The 23,753-nt window shown below is 45.5% G+C and overlaps 1 protein-coding gene across 1 annotated transcript in view; it reads left to right on the forward strand.

Annotated features, from left to right (window-relative positions):
• The first annotated feature begins 5,017 nt into the window (after positions 1-5,017).
• LOC132886386 (transmembrane protein 65-like) overlaps positions 5,018-23,753 on the forward strand; it is a 56,812-nt gene continuing 38,076 nt past the window's right edge. The window contains exon 1 of the mRNA XM_060920974.1: positions 5,018-5,561. Within this exon, the coding sequence (XP_060776957.1) occupies positions 5,348-5,561 (214 nt within the window). The 5' untranslated portion in view covers positions 5,018-5,347. The remainder of the gene's footprint in view (positions 5,562-23,753) is intronic.

Here is a 23,753-nt window from a genome sequence, read left to right on the forward strand (position 1 = left end):
TAACAGAAACTCAGACCTTCATCTTTTTCACAATAAACTTACTTTTCAACTTCATTTTTATTCCCCAGAATATTCCAGGAACTTTTTTTTTTTTGGTGACGGGAACGTTTCGAGAAGGTTTGTTCGGTTGTTTTCTGGAAAGTTTGTTTTCTGTAAATGCAACCTTCATTTTTGGTTGCATGTTCTGGTTTCTAGAACGTTCTAACGTAGGAACCTTTTGGAGAAACTTTGCAGAAGATCCCTGGTTGGTTGTATGAAACTTCTCAATCCAAGAAACCTTGGGGAAAACATGACAATCTTCCAGTTCAGTTATCTGAACATTAGAGGAACGTTCCAATAACGATCACAGAAATTAGATAAATGAGAGTTTTTAATTACTGGGGAAATTAATGTATTTCTATACGTACTAGTGCATCTCAAAAAATTAGAATATTGTGAAAAAGTTCAATATTTTCCATCAGTTATTTAAGAAAGCGAAAGTTATATATTATAGACTCATTACACAAACAAATGTTTCAAGCATTTTTCTATTTTAATCAGTATGGCATACAGTACAAAAACACAAAAAATCTCAAAATATTAGAATATTTCATTTCGAGTTTGAGTAAAACAGTATGAACACAGTGTATCTGTCGGTCTAGTTCAGTACACACAACCACAATCATGCGGAAGACTGCTGACTTGACTGTTGTCCAGAAGATGATCACTGATGCCCTCCACAAGGAGGGTAAGCCACAAAAGGTCATTGCTGAAAAGGGTGGCTGGAAAAGGTGCACAAGCAACAGGGATGGCCGCAGTCTTGAGAGGATTGTCAAGAAAAGTTGATTCAAGAACTTGGGAGAGCTTCACAAGGAGTGGACTGAGGCTGGTGTCAGTGTATCAAGACCCATCATGAACAGACATCTTCAAGAAAGGGGATACAACTTTCGCATTCCTAATATCAAGCTACTCCTGAGCCAGAGACAATGTCAGAAGTGTCTTATCTGGGCTAAGGAGAGAAAGAAATGGACTGTTGCTCAGTGGTCCAAAGTCCTCTTTTCAGATGAAAGTACATTTTGCATTTAATTTGGAAATCACGGTTCTAGAGTCTGGAGGAAGAGTGGAGAGGCACAGAATCCAAGGTGTTTGAAGCCCAGTGTGAAGTTTCCACAGTCTGTGATGATTTGGGGTGCCATGTCATCTGCTGGTGTTGGTCCACTGTATTTTCTCAAGTCCAAAGTCAACACAGCCATCTACCAGGAGATTTTAGAGCACTTCATGCTTCCATCTGCTGACGAGCTTTTTGGAGATGCTGATTTTCTTTTCCAGCAGGACTTAGCACCTACCCACAGTGCCAAAACTACTACCAAATGGTTTGCTGACCATGATATTACTGTGTTTGATTGGCCAGCCAACTTGCCTGACCTGAACTCCATAGAGAATCTATGGGGTATTGTCAAGAGGAAGATGAGAAACACCCGACCCAAAAATACAGATACGCTGAAGGCCACTATCAAAGCAACCTGGGCTTCAATAACACCTCAGCAGTGCCACAGACTGATCACCTCCATGCCACACTGCATTGATACAGTAATTCATGGTAAAGGAGCCCCAACCAAGTATTGTGTATAAATGAATATACTTTTCAGAAGTTGGACATTTCTGTATTGTAAATCCTTTTTTTGATTGATCTTAGGGAATATTCTAATAATTTGAGATACTGGATTTCTGACTTTCATGAGCTATAAGCCATAATCATCAAAATTAAAACAAAAAAGGCTTTAAATATTTCACTTTACATGTAATGAATATAGAATATACAGTATGAAAGTTTACCTTTTTGAATTAAATTCTGAAAAAAAGGAACTTTTTCATGGTATTCTAATTTTTTGAGATGCACTTGTGTGTTTGTGTCTTGGGCATGGACGTCTCACTGAGGCTTTTCTTCCAAAATGGGACGTTTTATATTTAAGCTCAGATTGTGGATTTTCAAAGGTAACCCATGGTTCTGGACCCAGCTAGGAGGTTTGATGAAACTCATTACATGCAATTAAAATGTCTAATTTGATCACGTGGTTTTATAAGTCTCAATGTCCAGCTCTATGTGCATGGTTTTGCTTCATTGCAAGTTGGAACAAAAGTCTGAGGATTAATTTGGATTCGAAAGAGAAAAGTGAAGCCCAAAACCTCAGCGAGATGAAAAACAGAGTTCCAGCTGAGGATTAAATCAGTGTTATTTTTTTTACTCCTGGACCTTCTGGAACATGGTCTCCTTCCTCAGCACTGAGGTCTGACTGGGAAACTCCTCACCACTGAGTAAAGGAGAAGGGTGTGAAGTCACAGTGGACTGGACACAGGGACAAGGACACGACCTGCCAATCAAAAGGAACTGATCCGAACCAAAGGGTTCCGCCTGGCTCTGTAGTGACACGGTTCCGCCACTGGGTGTCACTGTTTATACTCGAAAAACAAACCGCGACATGTGCTGATCTCGGAGGATTGAGAATCTCACAAGGCTGCAATTCAGCGGATTTGTTTCGGTTTAAACGACAAACGTCATAAATTTACACACAAGATCCGTCAAATCCCCGCTTTTCGAGAACAGAACATAAATGTTTAACATTGAATTATGGGAAATGTAGTTTTACTAAGCAGTCAAGTTCCTCCACATCAATCACATTAAGAAATACATTTCCCATGAGCAACCGCGCGAGTTCAGCCTGTGAGGTCCTAATTTGCAATATGTGGTTTGTTTTTTATTTATTTTAACTAAGCACCGGTCCAAGAACTGCATGTCCCATGAACACTTGCGTTGTAGCCTAGCAACAAGCTAACCCAAGCCTGTGGAACTTTGTGTGCAAATCAATAAATTATGATGTGCGATCAGAGAATTGTTCAGAATCCAAATCGATCACGATCAAGAAAATACAAAGGAAACCGTCAAAGTAGTCGAGAGAAGAAAACAATATTAGCCACTCTTGCTAGCGTTTACAATACGCCAAGGCAGCCGCCATTTTGGAAAGGTCAGAAAAGGCCAGCGCGAGTCTGCAAAGAGATGCAAAATAAATCGCATCATGTTGCTCCGATTACAGTGGCCTGTTTATAATAAATCCGAATTAAAGCAGGCATGTTTAAACCCATAAAGTTCATAAAAATAATAGACTACAGTGGTATGCAAAAGTTTGTGCACCCCTGGTCAAAATTGCTGCTCCTGTGAACAGTTAAGCAGGCGGAAGATAAAATGATCTCCAAAAGGCATAAAGTTAAAGATGATTCATTCCCTTTATATTTTAAACAAAATTTTTTTTTAAATTTTCATCTTTTACATTTTCAAAATGACAAAAAAGGAAAAGGGCCCGAAGCAAATTTTGGGCACCCTGCATGGTTAGTACCTCATAATACCCGCTTTGGCAAGTATCACAGCTTGTAAACACCTTATAGCCAGTCAAGAGTCTTCCAGTTCTGAGAGATTCCCGGGCCGTCTTGCATGCACTTCTCTTTTGAGGTCTGTGAGGACCAGAGCAAAACCTTCAGCTTGCGCCTCTTGAGGTAGTCTATTGTAGATTTTGAGGTGTGTTTAGAATCATTATCCATTTGTAGAAGCCATCCTCTTTTCAACCTCAGCTTTTTTACAGATGGGGTTATGGTTGCTTCCAGAATTTGCTGGAATTTCCTTCAATCTATTTTTCCCTCTCCCCGTGAAATGTTCCCCGTACCATTGGCTGCAGCACAACCCCAAAGTATGATTGATCCACCCCCATGCTTTACGGTTGGAGACGTGCCCTTTTTTTCCTCCAAACATACTTTTGCTTGTTGCTGCCAAAGAGTTCCGTTTTAACCTCATTGGTCCACAGGACTTGTTTCCAAAATGCCTCAGGCTTGTTTAGACGTTCTTTTGCAAACTTCTGACACTGATTTTTGTGGTGAGGACACAAGAGAGGTTTTCTTCTGATGACTCTTCCATGAAGGCCATATTTGTGCAGGTGTTGCTGAACAGTAGAACCAATGTACCACAACTCCAGAGTCTGCTAAATCTTCCTGAAGGTCTTTTGCAGTTAAGCAGGGATTCTGATTTGCCTTTCTTGCAATCCTACGAGCAGCTCTCTCTGAAATTTTTTCTGGTCTTCCAGACCTTATCTTGACCACCACTGTTCCTGTTAACTGCCATTTCTTAATTACATTTTGAACTGAGGAAATGGCAACCTGAAAATGTTCTGCTATCTTCTCCTGCTTTATGGGCTTCAACCATTTCCATAGTGATAGAAAGCTGCTGAGAAGAACCCATAGCTGCTGATTTTTGGGACTACGTTAGAGGAGCCTGGGTATTTATAAAGCTTTGAAATTTGCATCACCTGGCCTTTCCTAACGATAAGTGTGAACAAGCCACAACCCAAACAAACTAATTGAGGTCTGAGAGCTTGGTCAAAGTGATCTGAGTGCTCAAATCTCCTGGGGTTCCCATACTTTTGCTAGTTACTCCTTTCCTTTTTTCACTCTAAAATTGTACAAAACCAAAATAATACACTGATATTGCGTAAAATGTTGAAAAGTGTGTTTCATCTTTAACTTTATGCCTTTTTGAGATCATTTCATCTTCAACTTGCTTAACTGTTCACAGTAACAGTCGTTTTGACCAGGGGTGCCCAAACTTTTGCAGACCACTGTATGTACACACTGATAGTGATTTTGTAGTTTTCATTTCATGATTAAAATAATTAACAGAATAATAGACTAAAAAAATAGTGATCCAGCAGATATAAATGTTGCAGTCAAGTGTAGAAATGTAAACGCGCATCCCGTGACGCATCATTTCCTGAACGGTGTTTCGGTCACTTCAGGTCAATGAGAGTAAATTCGGCCGTTGCCCTGTCCAAGATGGCGGCCCGGCTCTCGTCTGCATTTACTTCCGGGATGAGTCTCGTGAGAAAGTAGGCGGTCACAGTCGGACGGGGTGTTTTTTTCCCCTTCACACTGTCCCGCCCACTGGCTCTGGGAACGGCAGGAGTGTCGTCATCGCTACGTCACAGCTCGAGCCAGTCAAGCCGTGTTCCAGCGGCAGGTTATTTGTCGGGTGCGCGCGCGGCTGGGGGAACGGAAAGCGGTTGTGTTCTTTCGGTTTTTGGCCGGAACGCTATGAGCGCGCGCCGCCGCGCTGTGCGGCCCCGGGCCACCGGGTTTCACCGCCGGGATTTGCGGAGACGCGCCTTCAGGAGTCGCTGCTTTGGATGCTGAGCGGCTCGGAGTGTGGAGCGGCGTGACCGGGGCGCCTCGGTGCTCACTCACTCACTCACTCAGCGCGAGCCGGTCCGTTCGAGGCTCTTGCCCGCACCCTGTGCCCCTCCCCCCGGCCCCCCCGGGCCCCTCAGCGATGTTGCCGTGTTTGCGCAGAGTTGTGCGGCCGGCTCTCGCGCTCCGCACGCTCGCGCCTGTCTCTCACCTGGGCACGCACGCGCGCAAGGAGCCGGTGGAGTCGCTGAGCTCGCCGCAGGGAGCGCGAGACTTCATCTACAGCCTCCATCCCGCCGAGCGCTCGTGCCTGCTGCGGGAACTGCACCGGTTCGAGTCCATTGCCATCGCACAGGGTGAGTTCACTCCTCACTCTCTCACTGCACTCCTCTCTGCACACTCTGCACTCCTCTCTCACTGCACTCCTCTCTGCACACTCCTCACTCTGCACTCCTCTCTCACTGCACTCCTCACTGCACTCTGCACTCCTCTCTCACTGCACTCTGCACTCCTCTCTCCTCTCACTGTGCGCTGCTCTCTCACTGCACGCCTCACTGCACTCCTCACTGCACACTCCTCTCTCACTGCACTCTGCACTCCTCTCTCACTGCACTCTGCACTCCTCTCTCACTGCACTCCTCTCACTGCACTCCTCTCTCACTGCTCACTCCTCTTACTCCACTCTGCACTCCTCTCTCACTGCACTCCTAACTGCACACTCCTCTCTCACTGCACTCCTCTCACTCCACTCTGCACCTCTCTCACTGCACTCCTCTCACTCCACTCTGCACCCCTCTCTCTGCACTCCTCTCTCACTGCACTCTGCACCCCTCCCTCTGCACTCCTCTCTCACTGCACTCTGCACCCCTCTCTCTGCACTCCTCTTTTACTGCACTCTGCACCCCTCTCTCTGCACCCCGCTCTCTCACTGCACTCCTCACTCCTCTCACTCCACTCTGCACCCCTCTCTCTGCACCCCTCTAACTGCACTCCTCACTCCTCTCTCACTGCACTCTGCACCCCTCTCTCTGCACTCCTCTCTCACTGCACTCTGCACCCCTCTCTCTGCACTCCTCTCTCACTGCACTCTGCACCCCTCTCTCTGCACTCCTCTCTCACTGCACTCTGCACCCCTCTCTCCGCACTCCTCTCTCACTGCACTCTGCACTCCTCTCACTGCACTCCTCACTGCACACCTCTCTCACTCCTCTCTCACTGCACTCCTCACTCCTCTCTCACTGCACTCCTCTCACTGCACACTCCTCCCTTACTGCACCCCTCACTGCACTCTGCACTCCTCTCTCCTCTCACTGTGCGCTGCTCTCTCACTGCACGCCTCACTGCACTCTGCACTGCATACTCCTCTCTCACTCCTCTCTCACTGCACTCCTCACTCCTCTCTCACTGCACTCCTCTCTCACTGCACACTCCTCCCTCACTGCACCCCTCACTGTACCCCTCACTGCACTCTGCACTCCTCTCTCCTCTCACTGCACGCTGCTCTCTCACTGCACGCCTCACTGCACTCTGCACTGCACACTCCTCTCTCACTGCACTCTGCACTCCTCTCTCACTGCACTCCTCTCTCACTGCACTCCTCTCTCACTGCACTCCTCTCTCACTGCACCCCTCACTGTACCCCTCACTGCACTCTGCACTCCTCTCTCCTCTCACTGCACGCTGCTCTCTCACTGCACGCCTCACTGCACTCTGCACTGCACACTCCTCTCTCACTGCACTCTGCACTCCTCTCTCACTGCACTCCTCTCTCACTGCACTCCTCTCTCACTGCACTCCTCTCTCACTGCTCACTCCTCTCACTGCACTCCTCTCTCACTGCACACTCCTCTCACTGCACTCCTCACTGCACACTCCTCTCTCACTGCACTCCTCACTCCTCTCACTGCACTCCTCACTCCTCTCTCACTGCACTCCTCTCTGCACACTCCTCACTCTGCACTCCTCTCTCACTGCACTCCTCTCACTGCACTCTGCACTTCTCTCTCACTCCTCTCTCACTCCTCTCTCACTGCACCTCTCTCTCACTGCACTCTGCACTCCTCTCACTTCACTCCTCACTGCACTCCTCACTCCTCTCCCACTGCACTCCTCACTCCTGTCTCACTGCACTCCGCACTCCTCTCTCACTGCACTCCTCATTGCACACTCCTCTCTCACTGCGCTCCTCTCTCACTGCACTCCTCACTGCGCACTCCTCTCTCTCTGCACTGCACTCCTCTCTCACTGCACTCCTCACTCATGAACCCATTCAGACCCCCAGTACCGGTACTGGGCCAGTTGGGTGTGAAGTTAATTTCCTGTCTGATGTGGAATGTTTTTTGTTCTCATTAATCCACAGTGACGCTGAGATTCGAACAGATCTGTATCCAGCGTGGTGTGATGTTGTCAGGTTGTGTTGTTGTGTGTTATTGTATATGTTTACTGTTCTATGGATGCAGCCACAACTTGGCTCCGCTCCCTCGACTCTCTAGTAATCCGCTTGGCCCCGCCCCAAAACAGGTTTCCAACAAAAGCTGCACACTGTACACTGATGTTCCCTCTAATGCACCCTTTGTTTGCCTGAAGTGCACTTTGTGCACTCTTAATGCACCCTCTACCTGCGCATGCCTATTACACACCCTCTATATGCCCTCTATACGCTCTCTATCTACCCTCTATATGCCCCTATACGCTCTCTATCTACCCTCTATATGCCCCCTATACACTCTCTATCTAGCCTCTATATGACCCCTATACTCTCTCTATCTACCCTCTATATGCCCCCTATACTCTCTCTATCTAGCCTCTATATGACCCCTATACTCTCTCTATCTACCCTCTATATGCCCCCTATACACTCTCTATCTACCCTCTATATGCCCCCTATACACTCTCTATCTACCCTCTATATGCCCCCTATACTCTCTCTATCTAGCCTCTATATGACCCCTATACTCTCTCTATCTACCCTCTATATGCCCCCTATACTCTTTCTGTACCCTCTATATGCCCCCTATACTCTCTCTATGCCCCATACTCTCTCTCTCTGTACCCTCTCTATGCCCCCTATACTCTATCTACCCTCTATATGCCCCTATACTCTATCTAGCGTCTATATGCCCCCTATACTCTCTCTATATGCCCCCTATACGCTCTCTATCTACCCTCTATATGCCCCCTATACGCTCTCTATCTACCCTCTATATGCCCCCTATACGCTCTCTATCTACCCTCTATATGCCCCTATACTCTCTGTCTACCCTCTATATGCCCCTATACTCTATCTAGCGTCTATATGCCCCCTATACTCTCTCTATATGCCCCCTATATGCTCTCTATCTACCCTCTATATGCCCCCTATACGCTCTCTATCTACCCTCTATATGCCCCCTATACGCTCTCTATCTACCCTCTATATGCCCCTATACTCTCTGTCTACCCTCTATATGCCCCTATACTCTATCTAGCGTCTATATGCCCCCTATACTCTCTCTATATGCCCCCTATACTCTCTCTATCTACCCTCTATATGCCCCCTATACTCTCTCTACCCTCTATATGTCCCTATACACTCTCTGTCTACCCTCTATATGCCCCCTATACACTCTCTATCTACCCTCTATATGCCCCCTATACACTCTCTATCTACCCTCTATATGCCCCCTATACTCTATCTACCCTCTATATGCCCCCTATACTCTATCTACCCTCTATATGCCCCCTATACACTCTCTATCTACCCTCTATATGCCCCCTATACTCTCTCTACCCTCTATATGCCCCTATACACTCTCTGTCTACCCTCTATATGCCCCCTATACTCTCTCTACCCTCTATATGCCCCCTATACACTCTCTATCTAACCTCTATATGCCCCCTATACTCTATCTACCCTCTATATGCCCCCTATACTCTATCTACCCTCTATATGCCCCCTATACTCTATCTACCCTCTATATGTCCCCTATACTCTATCTACCCTCTATATGCCCCCTATACACTCTCTATCTACCCTCTATATGCCCCCTATACACTCTCTATCTACCCTCTATATGCCCCCTATACTCTCTCTACCCTCTATATGCCCCCTATACACTCTCTATCTACCCTCTATATGCCCCTTATACTCTATCTACCCTCTATATGCCCCCTATACACTCTCTCTCTACCCTCTATATGCCCCCTATACTCTCTCTACCCTCTATATGCCCCCTATACTCTATCTACCCTCTATATGCCCCCTATACTCTGTCTACCCTCTATATGCCCCCTATACTCTCTCTATCTAGCCTCTATATGACCCCTATACTCTCTATCTACCCTCTATATGCCCCCTATACTCTTTCTGTACCCTCTATATGCCCCCTATACTCTCTCTATGCCCCCATACTCTCTCTCTCTGTACCCTCTCTATGCCCCCTATACTCTCTCTACCCTCTATATGCCCCTATACACTCTCTATCTACCCTCTATATGCCCCCTATACTCTCTCTACCCTCTATATGCCCCCTATACACTCTCTGTCTACCCTCTATATGCCCCCTATACTCTCTCTACCCTCTATATGCCCCCTATACACTCTCTATCTACCCTCTATATGCCCCCTATACACTCTCTATCTACCCTCTATATGCCCCCTATACACTCTCTATCTACCCTCTATATGCCCCCTATACACTCTCTATCTACCCTCTATATGCCCCCTATACACTCTCTATCTACCCTCTATATGCCCCCTATACACTCTCTATCTACCCTCTATATGCCCCCTATACACTCTCTATCTACCCTCTATATGCCCCCTATACTCTCTATCTAGCCTCTATATGACCCCTATACTCTCTCTATCTACCCTCTATATGCCCCCTATACTCTCTCTATGCCCCCATACTCTCTCTCTCTGTACCCTCTCTATGCCCCCTATACTCTCTCTATGCCCCCATACTCTCTCTCTCTGTACCCTCTCTATGCCCCCTATACTCTGTCTACCCTCTATATGCCCCCTATACTCTGTCTACCCTCTATATGCCCCCTATACTCTATCTAGCCTCTATATGACCCCTATACTCTCTCTATCTACCCTCTATATGCCCCCTATACTCTTTCTGTACCCTCTATATGCCCCCTATACTCTCTCTATGCCCCCATACTCTCTCTCTCTGTACCCTCTCTATGCCCCTATACTCTATCTACCCTCTATATGCCCCCTATACTCTCTCTATCTACCCTCTATATGCCCCCTATACTCTCTCTATGCCCCCATACTCTCTCTCTCTGTACCCTCTCTATGCCCCCTATACTCTCTCTACCCTCTATATGCCCCTATACACTCTCTGTCTACCCTCTATATGCCCCCTATACTCTCTCTACCCTCTATATGCCCCCTATACACTCTCTGTCTACCCTCTATATGCCCCCTATACTCTCTCTACCCTCTATATGCCCCCTATACACTCTCTATCTACCCTCTATATGCCCCCTATACACTCTCTATCTACCCTCTATATGCCCCCTATACACTCTCTATCTACCCTCTATATGCCCCCTATACACTCTCTATCTACCCTCTATATGCCCCCTATACACTCTCTATCTACCCTCTATATGCCCCCTATACACTCTCTATCTACCCTCTATATGCCCCCTATACACTCTCTATCTACCCTCTATATGCCCCCTATACTCTCTCTATCTACCCTCTATATGCCCCCTATACTCTCTATCTAGCCTCTATATGACCCCTATACTCTCTCTATCTACCCTCTATATGCCCCCTATACTCTCTCTATGCCCCCATACTCTCTCTCTCTGTACCCTCTCTATGCCCCCTATACTCTCTCTATGCCCCCATACTCTCTCTCTCTGTACCCTCTCTATGCCCCCTATACTCTGTCTACCCTCTATATGCCCCCTATACTCTGTCTACCCTCTATATGCCCCCTATACTCTATCTAGCCTCTATATGACCCCTATACTCTCTCTATCTACCCTCTATATGCCCCCTATACTCTTTCTGTACCCTCTATATGCCCCCTATACTCTCTCTATGCCCCCATACTCTCTCTCTCTGTACCCTCTCTATGCCCCTATACTCTATCTACCCTCTATATGCCCCCTATACTCTCTCTATCTACCCTCTATATGCCCCCTATACTCTCTCTATGCCCCCATACTCTCTCTCTCTGTACCCTCTCTATGCCCCCTATACTCTCTCTACCCTCTATATGCCCCTATACACTCTCTGTCTACCCTCTATATGCCCCCTATACTCTCTCTACCCTCTATATGCCCCCTATACACTCTCTGTCTACCCTCTATATGCCCCCTATACTCTCTCTACCCTCTATATGCCCCCTATACACTCTCTATCTACCCTCTATATGCCCCCTATACACTCTCTATCTACCCTCTATATGCCCCCTATACACTCTCTATCTACCCTCTATATGCCCCCTATACACTCTCTATCTACCCTCTATATGCCCCCTATACACTCTCTATCTACCCTCTATATGCCCCCTATACACTCTCTATCTACCCTCTATATGCCCCCTATACTCTCTCTATCTACCCTCTATATGCCCCCTATACTCTCTATCTAGCCTCTATATGACCCCTATACTCTCTCTATCTACCCTCTCTATGCCCCCTATACTCTCTCTATGCCCCCATACTCTCTCTCTCTGTACCCTCTCTATGCCCCCTATACTCTGTCTACCCTCTATATGCCCCCTATACTCTGTCTACCCTCTATATGCCCCCTATACTCTATCTAGCCTCTATATGACCCCTATACTCTCTCTATCTACCCTCTATATGCCCCCTATACTCTTTCTGTACCCTCTATATGCCCCCTATACTCTCTCTATGCCCCCATACTCTCTCTCTCTGTACCCTCTCTATGCCCCTATACTCTATCTACCCTCTATATGCCCCCTATACTCTCTCTGTACCCTCTCTATATGCCCCGTACACTCGCTGCAAAAAATGCCTTAACAATTAAAAGTATCTTGAATATCGTTGAAATAATTGAGAATTTCCTCTTATAAGAACACAAGACACCAGTTCTGAGATTATTAAACGTAGTTCTAGATTGCAACCAAATTGTTCCAGGATGTTTTACCAGATAAAAATATCTGTCCATGCAGAAAAATAATTTCATGAGTATTCAGTAATTTTCTCCTTAAATTCAGTTTTCAGTTTTTTGCAATGCTCTATTTGCCCCCTGTGCACTCTGTCATGGTTCCAGTTTGTGTGTGTGTGTGTGTGTGTGTGTGTGAGAGAGAGAGACAGTTTTCTGTGTGAAGGCAGCTTCAAGGTAAAAATGAGCGAGAATCACAAACAGCTGATTAAACACCGTGTGACCTTTTTCCCCGGTTCCTGTCTGCAGAAGTGACCTCTCTGATGGTCCCCAGCGCCGTGTCGGAGCGGGTCACAGTCGGGGATAAAGCTGGAGCTTTCGGTTTTCTGATCTCTTCAGAACAGAGGAGTTTACGCTTCTTTACATTTTATCAGGAACAAAAAAAACCCCAGCGAGCTGTTTAACGTCACCATAAATGCATCAAAAGTGCACATCATTCTTTTAATAAATAAAAATTGTAATCGTTGGAAAACTGCTGTGGTGTCAGAGGATTAAAACACTTGGGGATGGCCACTATAACCTTCTGTTGATTCTGTTCATATAACGGTGCAACGTGGAATGTTTTATTCCGTATTTCAAGTGACACAAAAGCACATATTTATTTATTTATTTATTTATTTTGTTTGTTTGTTTGTTTGTTTCCACCCAAACCTCAGCCCAGTATCTGCAATATGAGAGAAAATCTGTGAAAGGAATTGCGAGGTGAGATTCTGCAGAGTTCATTGTTGGTGTAAAATGCAGCTCCAGCGAGCTCCTTCTCAGAGCTGCAGAGATGGAGGTCTGCTGTTGTGGGCTTTGAAACTCCTCCCCGAGGAAACGTTCGCCTGCTGTTTCTGCGCAGTTTATTAGCGAGCGTTCATCCAGAGTGAAAGTTAATTACAGCTTTCCTCCTGCGCCGTGTCTTCTCGAGTCCGTGGAGGAAGCGGCGTGAGTCGAGTCCACTTTACAAAACGATGGAAATAATTCAGTCTGACTTTGTAATCTGGACGTATAGATTCGGTGCAGTGTGTTATTCATCATCCTCCGACTCCTCCGGCATCTTTTATAAATGATAGCGACAATTTGAGAGGACAGGAAGGAAGTACATTTCATTTATGGAGTAAAAGGAAATTTGCGTTGATCCAACAGCTTGACGATGTAAATAACAAACACGATTTGATCAGAATGTCAGGAAAGTAAGTGGAGATTCTTGTTGAAATAAGAAAAGCTGACAGCAGAGAGAACGACACGCTCGCAGTCGAGCTCGAGCAGGACCTGATAGGACGAGCTGAAGGACCCAGGAGACGGCGTGAACATGAAGTGTAACGTGCAGAGAACAGCTCATTAGGCACTTGAATAATTAATTAAAACCTTCAGCTGCATCCTGGATCAAGTGAAAAGAGGAGAGTACGATAAGGTCACCCTTCTCCCTTGGTTTATAATACGAACTGTTAATTACACAGAGAATGTACGTAATGCTTATTAATTGTGAAGCATGAGCCAGAAATTAAGAATTCATGATCAGATAAAATTTTCCGTTCATTTTTACCGAGACTGTAAAATCACACAAGCTTGAAGACGAGCTTATCGTATCATGAACTTTTCTCACCGTAACACCGTCTCTAAAGCCGAGGTGAGTCAGTGAGAAAACAACCACGAGGCCAAGGGTGACTATCAACCCGATGCTGCCACCACCACGCTTCACAAACATGGAACAGAAAGAAATGGTGAATATGAACGGAGAGGATCCGTTTCCTCAGAGAACACTGTGCTGATCCTGGACCTCCCACTGTGTGAAACGCACAGAGTTTTCAGAGGAATCCTGATGATCAATCTCTCATCTTCGAGAGACAGACAGATGTGGTACTTGTCTCTGATCTTCTGGATAGTTACCATGGAGACATTAATTATCTGAGTTTTCACAGCGTCTGGAGAGATTCCTTTGAGGAAATGCATGACCATCACAGCACTGCAAAATGTTCTCAACGCTGAATTTATCAGAACCTTATTCAGGAAGTCGACTTTGTGACCGTTCGTTACGTGCAAGTTCTTCCATCTCGGTCACCTTGCTGCTGGGCTGAAGCCTCATTTGTGTGTGTTTTCGGAAAAAAATTGACTAAATTGGCATCGTAATGAAAAATATTTAACTTAAGGCTGGACGATATGATACTGAGAGACATTTTCAGAGATATGGATCTGGAGAATGAATTTAAAGTGTTGTTTTTAATCGCAGTCAGAAACTTGAAGCATCTCAGAGCAGCTCATTATCTGTAGCCGCTTTATCCTGTTCTACAGGGTCGCAGGCGAGCTGGAGCCTATCCCAGCTGACTACGGGCGAAAGGCGGGGTTCACCCTGGACAAGTCGCCAGGTCATCACAGGGCTGACACATAGACACAGACAACCATTCACACTCACATTCACACCTACGCTCAATTTAGAGTCACCAGTTAACCTAACCTGCATGTCTTTGGACTGTGGGGGAAACCGGAGCACCCGGAGGAAACCCACGCGGACACGGGGAGAACATGCAAACTACACACAGAAAGGCCCTCGCCGGCCCCGGGGCTCGAACCCGGACCTTCTTGCTGTGAGGCGACAGCGCTAACCACTACACCACCGTGCCGCCTCAACGCTGAATACAGGACGGTAAGTTCATAAACATGACCCTGTTGAAATAAAGTTCTCAAATGGTGGCAGTAAAACCAGAACATTACAGTAAAGCAGGTTCGTAGTACTCGAGTCTGACTGATATTTATATCTACATTAATTTTGTACTAATTTTGTGTAAGAGTGTCACACCTGTGCGCCTTGGTGTGTGCATCAGATAGACTCTCAGTGCTCCGGGCAGCAGTAAACGACTCGCACCTGCTCAGGATTAAGGCGCAGTCAGCGCGCCGATATAAAAACTGTGAAAACACACTTACTTTGCAAAGTATTGAGTTGCATTGCTGACACATTACCGAGCCTTATTTCTTTGTTTGGTTTCCTGATCCCTGATTTCCTGTTTCTTGTCTTTGATTCTGCCGAGCCTACGATAGCCTGTTTGTTCCTCGCTCGACCTGTCGCCTGTTTCACCGTTTTACGATTTTACCTGCCATTCTGGATTGCTTATCGTCTTCACTTGTATTAATAAACACACCTTCCGCACTTGCATCCGTCTCCCAACCGTCTCTGACAGAATACTTCACACTCCCTGATAAAGAGACGCACATTCACCTGTTCGTACGCCATGTTCAGGGACAAACTAATGTTAACGGGGTTGAAACAGACACCGCCACATGGTGCGGGTGGAGTCTCGGACTCGGAGTCGACTCGGATTTGAGTGCTGGGGACTCGAGCCTGGACTCGGACTCGAGGTTTAGTGACTTGACTACAACATGACTGTAAAGGTGACGTATTTGTTGTAGTTTGAACACACACTGCTGGAGGTGTTGAATATCATGTCTCAACAATTATTGGCTCATATATAAGAAAAAAAATGAAAGTCTTGTTTGAAGTCATGGTCCTACAGTCAGACAAAATATTCTTGGATCATCAGTGAAAACTGTGTGGTTTGTGGCAGCTGGCGCTTTCTCTTTAACAGACAAATATCATCAAGCATCATTTGATCCTCCCAGATGTTTGCAGCTGGATATCTGCGGCGTCCGGCTGTTCGTGTTTTGATTGTGCAGTTCAGAGGGGAGTGTCACCTTTGTGTCCGAGTGTGTGTGTGTGGCTCCTCTTATGCTGCGTGTACACACTGCGTTGGCTAATTATAGAGAAGACCAGCGTGACCTTGAGTCAGAACGTTGATGCAGAAGCGAGGAAGTCACGTGCTGATCTGCGTCAGATTTCCGTGGTGCTTTTACAGATGAAAGGTTTTTTAAAGATCAGGTTGATTCACTCGACATGAAGGTTGAAGGCCCCATGTGTTCATGTTCTCGATAAGGACGCACTCTGGAGGTTTTGCTCCTGCTCTGGTGAGCAGGACAGGACCGGGACATGATCTGAAATAATTTCAGTTTTAAAAATATTTCTCAGTAAATGTGTGATGCAGTGATCAAAAAGCGACTTCCAGCTTCTCTCAGTACACACCTCAGAATAACTGTGCTGTGCACTTTTGGCTGCGAGATGCACTGATATGTATTTTTAAATGATTATATAACTTGTGTAAGAGCAGAAATTTCTGTTCCACTCCAGTGAGCCAAGAACAGGAAGCTGAGGCTCCAGTGGGCGTATCCATCCGGTTTGGGTGGGTAGCCTCGGAGTCCTGGACTCGGCTGAGAGGAGCGGATCCTCATGTGATCTACTGCTGTTGTCGCCCATCAGTAGTCAAGATTTGATGTATTGTGCGTTTTGAGATGCTTTTCTGCTCACCACGGCTGTAAAGAGTGATGATTTGAGTTCCTGTAGCCTGCGAGTGTCCCTGTAACAGCAGTCGCTGAATACATTTCCACACTCCTGGACAATTGTACACAGTTCCATGTGGAGACTTTGGATAGTTAATAAGTTTAGCATTATAATCAGGTTTGACTTCTGTTTCAGACTTCGACATGGAACCTTTTAAGTGTTCCTCACATGGACAAACCAAGAAGCCCTTTTGCGCTTGAAAGGTCCCTTTCAAAGGATGTTCAAAAATCTGAAGTCATGAACTTCCTTAAATATTAGTTTTCTCCAGAATGTCTTTGTCCTTAGATGAATATCAGGATGTTCTTCAATCCTGAGTCTGATGATAATTGAATAATATATACTCATTCCTGAAGAGGTTTTGGGATCGTCCTCAGGGTTTTGGACTGGAAATGGTAGGTCAGTCTCATTTTGACATTTTCTCACCTTTCTAATAATGTAAGCTTAAAGGAAATTAAATATCACCGATCAGACGTTATCGCACGGTCTGAGATTTAAACCCTCTCAGGATTCACAGGAAATTCCAGGCCAATGTGATGAACAGCAAAAGCTGAACCTTTTGAATCATGAAATTTCAACTTCCTCGTCCTTTGGTTCAACAGTTTGGTAAAGTTTTAACGCTTGTTCTGGGAAAACGGCCATGTTATCTCATTTGTGTTGCCCTTGCTTGATGGAAGACACCCGTCATGTCGCATCCCTGAAGGCTTTGTGTGATTAGCAAACACCAGAAATTGATAAATTCTGATTTATTTATTTTTATTGTTGAGTGCCTCATAGATGAGGTCAACGGAAAGCAGATGGGGAAGTAACAGATGAATATCCACAGTGTTAGAGGCGAGGCAACTGGCACGATTATGAACGCAGGTTTTTTTTGCGTGTGTTGACGGATGGAATGTGCAGAGAGAGCAACATCGCGCTGTTTTCATGGCGGTTTTAGGAAATAAGCCATAAGGGTGGTGTTGGAGTTTGTTATTCGAGTGATGAATAATGCTGGAGGTGGAAGTGTGGATGACTCCACACAGTGTTACCATGCTTTCCAAATTCCAGCATTCACACTACAGAAGTACAGGATGACGAATATACCATTTATACTGTTTAATTCCCAGTGGGATCCCTCAGGGCCATGCCATCGGACCAATCTCTTTTACATATCCAGATATTTTACACTTTTTTTTTTTTTTTTATATGCAAAGTTCCTCAAGGACTCTTTGTATAATTAAGCTTTGTTTCCTTTTCCTGAAAGAGAAATCATCTGCTTTAAAGTTCTGTATTGTCCCTTTTAGGGTTCCCCAGGTGGACAAATCGGAGAACCCTTTAGGATGCTGATTCTTCAAGCCTGTCTGAATTTACAGCAACATCTCTTTCTGAAAGTCAATACATTTGTTGTCAAAATGTATTTTGTGAACCAAACTGATTTGTTATTTCCGTAACATTTCCAAACCGTGAGTATCTTCCAGGGCGGCACGGTGGTGTAGTGGTTAGCACTGTCATCTCACAGCAAGAAGGTTCTGGGTTTGAGCCCCATGGCCGGCGAGGGCCTTTCTGTACGTAGTTTGCATGTTCTCCCCGTGTCCGCGTGGGTTTCCTCCGGGTGCTCCGGTTTCCCCCACAGTCCAAAGACATGCAGGTTAGGTTAACTGGTGACTCTAAATTGACCGTAGATGTGAATGCGAGTGTGAATGGTTGTGTGCCTCTGTGTGTCAGTCCTGCGATGACCTGGCGACTTGTCCAATGTAGGGGGCTGCCATGCCGTAGCCATAGTACCCACAGTTCCCTGCTTCACTTTATGGCCCATCTTCTCCACTTTCACTGTTACAGCATTGAACACAACAATCCCTGTACTCGATGCCATGTTCTATCTCCACCCATTCTTCTCACACTCACTGTAATGGTATTGGATACAGAGATGATACCGGATACCAAATACAGTGACGACATGACTGTGCTTTAAAACCTGCGGTGGAATCGAAATTCTTTCTCTCTGGTGGTGGATCCCCACATGTGAAAGAGACGTCGTTGCATCTGTGCTGAAGAAGAACAAAGAACGAGCTATCGATACCGGACCTTTAGCCAAAGTTCAACATATTTGATCTTCGCCTAGTTATAATAATAACTGAACCGGTTAGTTACTGCAGCCCACACAGTATTTTAAAAGAGAAAAGGCGACCGGATCCCTTTTCCCTTTCACAACGTCTACGAACTACAAGCAAGATTCCTTCTAGATCATCGAACGACCGACAGGACACCGAAGATCTTCAGCTGACGAGCTGTAAAAGCAAAAGGAACAGAACTGTTTTCTCCCTGGACCTGCGTTCCACGCTGTCTTCGGATAACAGATGACGCACCTTCGGTCGCCAAGCAAGAGCAATCTCAAGTAAGGCTGGCATCTGGGCAGTTGTTAGTATTAGGTGTGGCTAGTTAATGGGAATAGTGTTTATTTGAATTCATTCATGGTTTAAATGTACGCATTTTGATTCACATGAAAGTTGGTCTTAAGCTAGCCGCACACTACGCCGATCCACGCGGTACCGAACCGACCCATTTCAGAGCCGACTCCCGACAGGGCACACACACATCCCCGACTAACTCATGACTGTTGACGAGTGCAGTCGCGATTGAAGCGACACCAAACGAGATTATGCGAACTAAGCATCATAACAAACATTCCGCTAAATATCACGTGACAACTTAATAGCTTTGTGATTGGCTATTGGATATAGTTACTGTTAAATCCAACACCTTAAATAGTGCACTTATATCGGGGAGTTAAAGCGATTTGGAATTCAGCCACACAACTTGAGCAGAGTGGCTTTCCAGCCCACTGTGTCTATGGATAAAGCTTCAGTCTATGGAATTACAGTATATACCTGCATTAGGTGCTACCAACACGTATTTCTCGCGCTAGAAATTGTGTTTAATGATGTCACGTGTTATATGCGAAAGATATGATTGGCTATTGCTAGCGATTCTCACCGATCAGTCTGGCTCCCGATTAGTTTTTCGAATCGGCTGTGAGATTAGTCGGTACCATCGAAAACTAGTCTTTACGCCTGGCTCGCGACTTCAGTTGGCTCGGTACGCTGAAAATCGGCGTAGTGTGCGGCTAGCTTTAGATCGCGTGTTTGATTTTGCTTTGTTTACTATTCGTATTAGTTAGATCGTGCATGCGTTCTCTCTCTCTTTTTAACTCCCTCTGTTGCTCTACACCCCTCAACATTGGGATTTCAGGAGTTGCTCAGGGTTGGGTAGAAGTTTGGGTTTAAGGCCTAGTTGAGGCAAGCTCTTAAGTTACAGATCCTTTGTTACTCTCCCTCATGTGCTCTCCTTGTTGCCCCCCCCCCCCCCCCCCTTTCAGCGGTGCCTAGCGCACAGGCTCACGCGCTACACTCATATACCACACCCATCTCTCGCCCGCGTGCCGCGTACAGCCTCATTCCCTCACTCCCCTCCTCCTTGTTGTGTGCCTGCACATGCTGTCTCTCCCCAGCTCCCCCTCATCTTGTTAGTACGCAGCTGCGCACACGCCTACACACACACTCACACACACCCCTTTTCCAGCAAATCAGTTCCAGGGCTGGTTCGGGGCCAGTGCTGGTGCTGGTTCACAACTCGTTCAACTTGTGAGCCAGCTGAGAACCAGTTTGCTTTTCCATAGCTCGCGGTGCTAAGGGAAGGCACGTCATTACGTCGCTGCATACGTCAGTTACGTCGCTACGTTTGCATAAACCTTGGCGCGAATATCGAAGCAAAAACAACACGGAAGAAGCAGCAGCAACAACAATAATAATAATAGTGGATGACTTTGCGTTTGTACAGCTGCTGCTTCTCGTCGCTTAAAAATGGCGATCTTTCGCGGTCTTGTTATTGTTGTCGGTCTTAACAACTCTGCCCCCCCGCTGACGTAAGCGGTTCTTTCCTCTGGCCCAGCAGAGAGTTGGTGCTAGCCTGGAACCGGTTTTTCTGGCCCAGAGCCAGTTCTTTGTCAGTGGAAACAGAAAACCCGGTTCCAAACTAAGCACTGGCCCCGAACCAGCCCTGGAACTGCTTTGGTGGAAAAGGGGCAACAGACAAACAAACAAACACATGATTTCCCTCTCACATTTTAACATTTACCTGCCCCTACACTCATTTGTTCCCTCCACTGTAACACTTGCCATATAGCCCATTACTTCTGATCACCATTAGTACCTTAGTTATCATCATATTCACTGCTGATTTTTATTCTACTTACGACTGACTATTGCTTTATACACTACTGATTATTAGATTCGATTAGATAGAACGTTATTGATCCCTTTGGGAGGGTTCCCTCAGGGAAATTAAAATTCCAGCATCATCATTACAGGATAAACACTTTTGTATCACCATTTATATTTAATTAATTATTCCTTGGCTGCTATTGTTGCTATATCTGATCAGTATTAGTTTGCTAATTCATGTCAGCTATTTCAATAAATGGTATCTTTGGAATAAACTGTGTCCTGTTTATTGCTACAACATTCACTGAGTGCCAACCTCTGCTAACAAGGACTCTAATTGCCTCTGCCCATTTGGCTGTTATATGAATTTTATAGATCTAGAGTAAACATATTACATTAGAGCTATAATGCTCACTAAACTATAGCAACATCACTAAGTGGTTCCATTGATTTTAATGGTTGACTATAAACTATTAGACACTTGAATTAATGATTAATGAAGTTATGAGACTGATTCGATAAGCCTATTGCACCTACTCCAGGGTGTACTTGCCTCTCGCCCATAGTCAGCTGGGATAAGCTCCAGCTGCGCCCACAACCCTGCACAGGATAAGCGGCTATAGATAATGGATGGAGTATCTTCCACGAAAAACGTATGTCAGCATGTTCAAAAGCAGCATGATCAAAACCGAAAAGTCACCAATTCCAACCAGCTAGTCATCTTTTTTTTTTTTTTATTAGGAGGCTGTAATCATAGTATCATCCCATCCCGACTTGAGGGCCTTGCACAAGGGTCCAGCCATGTTTCTGGCAGCTGTGCGATTTGAACTTGTAACCTTCTGGTTTGTTTTGGAGTTTTGGAACAGCTTGTCAGGGCACTTTCATGGCAAAGGAAGATGTCCGTCAAGCAAAGGGATGAAGGTGAACCTTAATCCAGCAGAGGAACTGGATCAGACCTGATTGATTGATTGATTAGTTCTTCATAAATACACACTGATCCTATCCTAAAATCCATCTGCTGTTCCTCTGATCGTACATCCCATGAGGCCAGATGTTTTTCTCGTTGGCTTTTTCTCTGCTGCTTTCTGTAGGTTCAGTGTTCTGAGGTTGTTTGCACCTGCAGAACCTACAGTCTCGGACTTGCACTTGGTGAACTTCGTTGCACTGTTAAGAATTCAGGAACCATTCAGAACCTCGGTTTGCAAATAGATGTTGACCTCTACAGCTGTTTTTTTCCATGATCCCAGGAGGAGTGAGCTCTCAATCCTCTTGAGTGCCATGTGAGATTGTGGAGTAGTGACAGTGACCAGACACACAGGTTCCTTTTATGAACTTTTCTAAAGGGAGCTGGTTTGCCAGAGTTCCCTATGCAATTTGGCACAAGATTGAATCAGTCTGGCTGTTATGACCTCATTCCCTTTCCTGGACATCCTCCTGGGCGTTGGCGTAGTCTTGAGGGATGAATACGGCCCCCGTATTTTCTGTTCATCTCGGGTATTCCTGCTTGCCCAGTGTGTCGACGTGGTGAAATGTGTCCCCATGTGCATTCTCTGTGCCAAGTGAACTATTTCACTGAATTTCCATTGCATGGTATTGAATGTGAGACCATCATGGAAAACCTTTCCTGAGCCTCTCATGGCCACTGGTGCGTGATGAGCTGAAAAAATAATGTTGAGTAATCACAACTGGATAACGTTTAACTGCTCGGGTTTATTATGGACTTTCTCAGTAATCGGATCCTTTTTCATCAGGGTCGTGTCAGCACTTGCACTGTACTGTGGGCGCCATCCAAGAGACACAATCTAATAACGTTCAAGATTTGCTCATTGATGGACTGAAATCAGAATCTAATCCAGATATCAAGTTCAAGTACGGATGCACCAACAGGCAAATTCTTGAATAAAAAAAAAAAAATGAGGACACACATGGCCCAAAAACCAAACAGTGCATACATGGTACCAAAAATAATGCACTGCAAGCATTCATAAATATAATGCCAATGCAGCCAGGGGTTGGGTCATCTCAGGGGCAAGACTTTTACCTTTCTCAAGAGAGTTGTCTGCTGTTTGTCAGTTCACATATCCAACAACTGCCGACTTGAACAAAAAGAGAGTTTATGATTTGACACTGCACATGCCCAACCGGTTTCATAATTCCCAGTGGGATTCCTCAAGTCTGGATCTTAGGAGCGGTCCTTTTTTGCATGTACTTTAAGTATAAACTTGCTTTTCTTTGGACTCACTTTTCCAACCTGTGACTGTATCTGTTAAAAAAAAAAGCGTTTTGTCACCATATTTGAAAGTCTCAAGAATTTGGACGACAACAGGAAGTGATTTTTCAGCGAGCCGTCCCATCCATAATTGTACAATCGTAGACCTAGTGGCATTTCACAACTCGCAACCTTCTGGTCTCTGGTGCAGAAATCACCTCTTAAAAGGTAAAAAATCGTGCAGAATTTCTAGGAGCCTGTTCAAGTCATCCGCACGTGATCCACACAAAGGCATGAACACAACAAACTTTGTCACTCGTACCTCATTTGCTTCCCGAGGTCATAATGTTTCGGGAGGACAAATGGAACATCTCTGAGCAAAGCACTTATCTAAATAAACACTTTTTAAACTCTCATTTGCTCGGGGGCGCTGTGGCTCAGTCGACTAAGACGCCATGCCATAAATCCGGGGACCCGGGTTCGATTCTGACCCGAAGTCATTTCCCGATCTCTCTCCAGCTCATTTCCTGTCTCTACACTGTCCTATCAAATAAAGGTGAAAAAAGCCCCAAAAAAAAACCTCTCATTTGCTTTTATGGTTCAGTGTGAGATTGAACCCCAGCATTCGAGGTC

This window comes from Neoarius graeffei, chromosome 5 (assembly GCF_027579695.1).
Source record: "Neoarius graeffei isolate fNeoGra1 chromosome 5, fNeoGra1.pri, whole genome shotgun sequence".
Lineage (NCBI taxonomy): Eukaryota > Metazoa > Chordata > Actinopteri > Siluriformes > Ariidae > Neoarius > Neoarius graeffei.